Raw genomic sequence first — 7,628 nt, forward strand, 5'->3', positions numbered from 1 at the left:
ATGCTGCTAGTTTAAAAAGTGATCTGCTCCCAACACTCTCTGGATACGGTCTGACTCAGGTCGGCTTTGATTTTTTTGAGTTGAGAACAGTTCTGTTTGAAACTGGGCAGAGGCTCAGCTCTACTGCTGAACTAGGTTGAGTTGGCATGAACAGGGCTTTCATACTTGTTTACGATCAGGTGGGTATGGACTATGGCTTCAGTTTGATCTGTGGTCAGGTTGGAGTGGACTGAGGTTTCATTTCTGTTTTACATCAAGTTTGAATTGACTGGGGGTTCAGTTGCATATAGAGTGAGGGCAGTTTTTTTTTTGTGCAAGTCACTTTTGAATGCTTTGAGTTGGAATTATTTTTGAGTTCAGATTGAGGTCAAGGCAGAAGCCACATGAGTTCTGTTTTTTCTTAGAGAGTATGTTTTCTTTTGAAAGTTTTTCTTTAAAACTAAACCTTGGACAAAACTGTATCACTGACAATGTTGTCAAACATGATTATATTATCTTTGAAGCATCTTCATAGATGAATATTGGTGCAAACCCAGTTGCTACTAAGCCGTGCTTGCCTGAGACATTTGTTCAATCTCCAGTGTTGTACTCCCCTCTTCTGGTTATTGGAGAGTACTGCATCTGGAAAACACTGCGAATACTAATATCAACAACTGATTGGTTTATTCAAGTTATTTATTAGTAATTGTAATGTTATTGTACAATGTAGATATAGTAACACTATTTGATTTGTGTTATATCGTTCAGCAGAGGATACATACAACATACATACACACATGAATAATAGTGCACATGCAGTAATAGTGCAAATGTATCCGATGCTATGGTGACTTCCAGGGCAAGTAGACATACCCACAGCCATAGATCCATGGATGGTTTTACAGTTGAGCACATTGTACACTCCAGGCCAAAAGAGGGAGAAATGCGCTCTAGTCAAAGCAATGGTTTGTACTTCCACTAAAGAAGAATACAACCAAGCACCTCATTGGCTGATGCACCCGGAAAAGCAAATTATTTACGTCACAGATTTGGTCACAGTTTAGTCACATGAAACATCTAATAGCACAACATTTTCATTCGTCGTCTGCTAATTGTTTTGTTTCACATTGCTGTTGTTAAAAGAGTGTCAGTTTGACTAAAAGATAAAACATGGACGAGGACGGGTTACCGATAGTAGGATCTGGAATAGATCTGACAAAGGTCAGTGTTTTCATGATATCTAGCTAGAAGTAGCTAGCTACCTGGCTTGTTCATGGAAACTTGAAACAGTAGCAGAATAATTGTATAATTGTGTTAGTTGGTCCAGTTTCATTAAAATCTGCTCATCTTTTTGCACATTACAGTCGCATATATTGTAACTAGCTGCATTTTCTTTTAAGCCCTCATAAGATTTAGTTTTATTGATATTCTTCAATGCAGCAGTTAACTTAGTTTATATCTGTCAGTCAAGACTTTCAATCTAACAACTAGCCAACTATATGCGATAATAAGCATGTCATAACTGGTGATAATTAATATCAGATACTTTATTAACAGTGCCAGTGGTCTTAATAACTCTTGTTTATTCACAGGTCCCAGCCATACAGCAGAGAAGGGTCGTTGCATATCTCAACCAGTTCATTGTACACACTGTTAGGTTCCTCAATCGTTTTTCAACTGTTTGCGAAGAGGTGTGTTGTAACTACCCACAGTATAACCAATATGTTTATGTTTATGTTTGATTGGTGTATACTCCAAATGTTGTTCCAAAGCATTTCATTGTCTTGGGATCACCTACTGTCCATAGTATACTGGAAGGGAATCAAATACAAATCGTACTATATCGCAGCTTTATAGGCCATAGGATATGGAGATGCAATCTTGTCCAAACACTGTTCAGACAATCGCCTTTGCAAATCACAAACTGAACAAATTTTTTCCTTCAGAAACTTGCCAACATATCTCTCCGGATACAGCAGATTGAAACTACCCTCAGCATCTTGGAAGCAAAGGTGACGTTACCCAGGTCCCCCATATGATGTACACCAGGGGAAGCTGGTGTAGGTAGAAATCGGAGGACAGGCTCATTGTAATGCATGGAATGGAATAGAATGAGGAATGGTATCAAACGTGTGTTCATTCCATTCCATGCATTATAATGAGCCCTTTCTCTGATTTCTAACTCTACCAACCTCTCCTGAAATTTAAAATGATTTTGTACAACGTGAATCTGATTAAACTGCTCTTATGGTGGCAGAGAGTGCAGAGTGATGATGTGTGTGATGTTGATCTATGCAGCTGTCCTCTATTCCTGGTTTGGAGGACGTCAGGGTAGAGGGGCTTGGTCAGCGGCAAACTACAGAGTCCAATGGTCCAGTGACCATCCCAAGCCAAGCAGAGACACCTCCAGCTGTGTCATTGCCTCCTCCTGAGGTAGCCACACACACACACACACACACACACACACCCCCCTACCTTTCAGTCAATAGAGGCTACTACATACTAATGACATATCAGTCGTATTTTGAAATACATTTATGGAACAATATGGTTAGAGATGTTTTTAATAGTTGTGCTTGATGGAATAATTATTGAATTTGTAGTATTTGCTGTACTCCAGGCCTCTCAAAACACACCAGCAACTGTCCAGGAGCCAAAAGCAGAGGCCGTGGCAGACAATTTGATGACTGTGGCTAAGGACCCACGTTATGCCAGATACCTGAAAATGGTGCACGTGGTGAGTCTTTTTTGATATATTACAGTTGACTTTCTGTTAGTTAACATTAATTTATTGATAAGTAATATTAAATGACACGTGTTGTTGTACCACAGGGTGTTCCAGCTATGGCAATAAAGAATAAAATGGTCCAAGAAGGTTTGGACCCCAACCTGCTTGAGTGAGTGTGTTCACATCACACATCACACTCAAATTCCTAAGCCACCCTTCTTCCTCATCTTTATAATCTCTCGACAGTCTTTCTCACCTTTTCGCTCCAATACAAATTATATATTTATTTATTTATTTTAGCTCATATCTTTATTTTTAATGAAACATTCAGTGTACTGCTGGTGAACCGATATTTATTCTCCTTTGCTGTATGCAGCACACCAGATGCGCCTGTGCCTGATGGAGACAAGAAGAACACAGAGGAACAGGATGACGACAGCTCTGGCAGCGAATCATCTTTCAGCGACTGATATTTTCTCTTCAGCACCATGAAGCTGCCTCTACAGTATCTATGGAGCGCCCCTCCCCTCATCTCAAGGCCTTTGCACTGTGTCATCAGCGTACAGAAGGACCAGTATGCCAGTATGCTTTACAGGCAGAACTACAGGAAGGAAGTCAACAGGAAGTCCCCCTTCTGTAGATGACTTGCAGGAATGTGTGGGACTAACAAGAAGCATATTGTTGAGTAGCTGCAATGTGTCATAGATTTCAGTGAAAAAAAAAAAGAGTTAGAATGTTCATATCCAATCACTGACCTCGTGAAAGTTTTTGTAGCCTTTTTTCATCATGACAAAATCCTGTCATTTGTCATGATGTTTCATTGTTAAAACAGCTTAGCAACCATGGAAAATACGAAACTTTTCTTTTTCTTTAAACTGGGAAAACATGCGTCATCTCTCCTATTTAACTACATTCCAATGCCTTTGAAAGAGATTGTCCTTCAGCCACATGCAATTGACTTATTGAGATGTCAGTAAGGTCTGTGAAGTCAGTGATGTGAGTGAGATAGGGATGACTGTGTGCAGGAGTGTCTGATGTCTATGGTAATGTTTTCAAAAACCTTTGATGGGTTCTAATTTACATGACAATTGATATGAAACTGTTACTGGAGAAGAACATGTGAAGGAGAAATGAACTAATTTGCACTGCTAGGTAAGTATATCATGGAAAAACACCACTATATATGAGCAAAATGTACATTTTAATGATAATGACAACGACAACATGATCAACAGTACCAAGTGTGAATTCCTGACATAATCCTATAATTAATGTTCATGAACTGTGTGACTGAACATGTTAGCAAGCCTTTACATTTTTTGAACCATTTGTTGTGAGGGCCCAAAATCTAGTGCCATAAAGAATGTTTTTGTTTATGGAACAAACAAAATCAAACCCCAAATTAAAGTCCCTGTAAACCGACTTGGGTTATAGTTGTCTATGGACACTCCACTGAAGGATTCTTTGAACTGATTGTGAAAGAGTATACAGGGGGGTTTCCAGAGGACACAGGAAAGCACTTTATCAACAAAGTCAATTGCATTTAGTTCTGTGTGTTTGTGCAATTTTGCCTGAAATAAATAGTAACAAGTTTTGATAAAAACTGTACATATCTTTTTATTTAGCACTGCAGTACCATTCACAATACTGCTAACACACAAATATTGTATAAAAACATATAAAATTGTATAAAATAAAATAAAAAGTATAAAAATACTTTTGATTCCCAGAGGTTAGCCTCTGTCAATAAGATGGTATTGCACAATATAAATTGGCCATATAAACTTAATCTTGTGACTTTCTTGCACAACTCTGGCCTACTGTACCATAAGCAAAATGATCATGTGTTTGCTTTGTGATTAACTTCTAAGTGGTCACATGTCAGAGGGTGTGTGCACTGGGTGTGTGCACTCAAATCGTTGACATATACAGTAGAAGCATGTGGTTACAGTATGTTTCACTGGATACAGTATAGAAGTAATGACATCATTCAGATAATCTCATACATACACAGTTGGTAATTACATGGTATACAGTATCAGGAGTCAATGCCCTGGTGGTCAGTTTTGTTTGTGCATGAGGTCAACAAGGAAGTTGCTTGATTTACCCCGCTAAAAGACTGCAAGCAACAGGCAATTACAGTCCGAAATGAGTTAAATGGAAGTTTTCTCAATGAAAGAAAAACATTTTCTGATGCTCATAAGACTAATATACTGTCTGAAGACAATTTGTTTGATGAAAAATACTTTTACAGTACACTAAAATACAGTCATATTTTGATTTGAATAACTGCTTTATAAAAGTAGAAAATATATAATATTTCAAACTGCATACAAAATGTTCAGCTCAAATCATCAGGTTCATCAGGAACATTCCACAAACTCTGTTCTCAGTCTCAGTGTAAATAGCTGTAAGAAACAACAGAAGGAGAAATCAAAAACCCACTCAATAAATTATAATAATTCCTACAGTACTACATACAACGACAGATCAGTGACTTGAGACTCACTTTGAAGTCAGGAATGTAGGTGAAGAAGAAGAAGACAAAGCTGAAGGCTGCTATCCACTCGCTGACAGCACTCACAAGGTAATAGATATAGTCCTGTAATCACAGTGACAGTGAGACATTCTGATATATGTCCATGAGTCGTGCCAGTTCTGTTATAGACTACTATTAAAGGTGTGTTTGTACTGTACCTTGTCTTGTGGGTCTCTATGCAGTTTGGTTTGTGTCACAAAACCTGCACAAATAATACCTGGAAGGACATTTAAGGAAGTATTGTTTGATGAAACAATTATTATTATTATTCCAACATTCCAAGGGTAAGTAAGTATCTTGTTTCCAAGGATACAGGGGAAAGCTGCCAGTAGGGCCATGGTGGCGATAGCTGTGCGTGTATGACACACAGCCAGGGAGGATCCATAGGGATGGGCCATATATGATATAGCAGACTGGAAAATGGTGTACAACACACCAGAAACAAAGAATAGTAGTGCGCCTGCGTCATGGACCGACGTAACCGTTGTCTCCTAGAGAAAAAAACAAACACATTAGAGACTGTCAAACTGTTGCATGTAAATAATGGCCCATAATGGTCTCTTTTATAACTTTGGATAGACAGGTGACTCCAAAGTGAATACAAAATACTTCTAAATGTCATTGATTTTTTAATTAGGATGTAGTATGGTGAAAACATACCTGAAAAGTAGCAACAAAACACATTCCCAAACAAGAAAGCATTCCAATCCAAAAAGCAGTCTGGTTAAGTGCAGGGTGCACAGTCCTCCCTGACTTCTCATTCAACTTCTCCACAAACTTGTATCTTGTATACATGGTGGCCATAGCTACAGAGGATTTAGAATGATGCATAGAGTGACATTTATTAACTCTCTTTTTGTGTGCTAATCCAACATAAACATAAAACCTCTGCAACATATTTCATATACCACATCTTTTTTTCCCAGGCATGTCTAAGATTCATTTCTACTTTCATTTTCTGAAAAATGGGAACTGTGACTACAACTTTTGCCTTAGTAGTTCCCCTGGGGGAAAAAGGGGATTGTCTCATATAAAAAGTGATAATTATATTTAACATTATACATATTTCTGCTCACCTGCATATGCAGTGATGACCGTCATCAAGCCAAAAATGCAGCTCTCTGGGGGGTTCGCCCCAGTATCACTAAAAAAGAATAAGATTTCATATGTTATCTGTACAGTTAAAACTGTAATTAATTACATTATTCTGGGAAATTTTAGATGATAGAATGTAGAGGACTTTATGTCTCAACAATAATTGTCTTTATAGGAGCAGCCTTAACGCAGGCCTATAATGTTATTGACTTGTTTCAGTAATTTCATGTTATCATGTTATTGACTCACAAACATTTCAGATCAGAAACATATGGAATCATTATCTTTGTCACGCACAAATGACTAGGGTTTATACCGTTTTTAGACCGGCTTTGTCTCGTTAAACGTATGTTATACTAAAAGACTAAAAGACCAAGGAGTCATACGAGGACAACGGTGTTACAAGTTCAGTCTCTGCAGCTGCGACCTGGGCACTAGCCAATTGCAGCGATGAACTCAAAATCGAAACTGATTTATTTTCGCAACAACGATGCGAGAATAAGGTCTATAATCGCAGATTTTGATTAAGTTTAATTACAGATAAATCATTTTCAAACACCTTTAATGAGATGAAGAGACCATGTCTATAAGAGAGCATCATTTATTATACACCATCAAAATCATATTACTTACCTTATATAGGGAAAGATGATCTCAATATGACCATTGTAAAGCGCAATTAGGTAGTTAATAATAAAAGTGCTGGAGCCCCAGACTACCAAAAAAGCTGGTAAAAAGCACATTCCCTTCGTGAACCAAAACATTGTCAGAAATAAGGAACAGTTACAGCGCACGACATAGGGCGAAAAATACCATGCAAATGACAGCGAAAGTCACTGCCAGTACAGTCCCAGGTCATGAGGAACACCATTACATAGGCTACCATAAAAGTGACTTATTTTACTGTAAACTGTTCTTCAGTCACGTGTTGTGGACACCTCTTCCTCAAAATTTCCGCATCTGACTAATGAAAATACTATCCTACTATCTTATTCAATGTCATTGCCTCTGATGAAGATTTTAGAAATCTTTCTTTCTTTCTTTCTTTCTTCTACCCCATTTATATTATCAATGCTTCTACCCTATCTCTTTCTGACAGTGTTGCCAAAGGTCTAAAGTCTATGTACAGTTAAGTAGACCGAGAAGTATTTAAGATTTTAGAAATTGTCCTTTGTCACAGATCAGATCCAAGCTCAGTTTATCCTTCCAAAAACCCTACATTTGAACCATTTTCGGGATACTACGAACAACTGTCCTTAGATCAGTTTTAGGGGCCGGACAACTTCA

At 38.0% G+C, this 7,628-nt stretch overlaps 2 protein-coding genes across 3 annotated transcripts; one reads left to right on the forward strand and one right to left on the reverse strand.

The window, feature by feature from the left end:
* The first annotated feature begins 1,053 nt into the window (after positions 1 to 1,053).
* Positions 1,054 to 4,310, forward strand: washc3 (WASH complex subunit 3). The gene is made up of 7 exons (XM_083692423.1): positions 1,054 to 1,200; positions 1,572 to 1,670; positions 1,926 to 1,991; positions 2,278 to 2,412; positions 2,600 to 2,716; positions 2,812 to 2,876; positions 3,084 to 4,310. Exons 1-7 carry the CDS (start codon positions 1,150 to 1,152, stop codon positions 3,175 to 3,177), a joined length of 627 nt encoding a protein of 208 aa, XP_083548549.1. The 5' UTR covers positions 1,054 to 1,149; the 3' UTR covers positions 3,178 to 4,310.
* A 151-nt stretch (positions 4,311 to 4,461) lies between these two features.
* On the reverse strand, positions 4,462 to 7,569 carry dram1 (DNA-damage regulated autophagy modulator 1). 2 transcript variants are annotated; one of them, XM_083692422.1, is made up of 7 exons: positions 6,975 to 7,569; positions 6,323 to 6,390; positions 5,907 to 6,052; positions 5,683 to 5,737; positions 5,405 to 5,463; positions 5,217 to 5,309; positions 4,462 to 5,115 (listed from the first exon to the last, which is right to left on the reverse strand). In XM_083692422.1, exons 1-7 carry the CDS (start codon positions 7,103 to 7,105, stop codon positions 5,071 to 5,073), a joined length of 597 nt encoding a protein of 198 aa, XP_083548548.1. In that variant the 5' UTR covers positions 7,106 to 7,569; the 3' UTR covers positions 4,462 to 5,070. The 2 variants fall into 2 exon arrangements, with proteins under 2 accessions (XP_083548548.1, XP_083548547.1); XM_083692421.1 differs by having other exon boundaries at positions 5,560 to 5,737.
* Positions 7,570 to 7,628: the final 59 nt, after the last annotated feature.

Source organism: Argentina silus, assembly GCF_951799395.1.
Source record: "Argentina silus genome assembly, chromosome: 20".
Taxonomy (NCBI): Eukaryota; Metazoa; Chordata; class Actinopteri; order Argentiniformes; family Argentinidae; genus Argentina; species Argentina silus.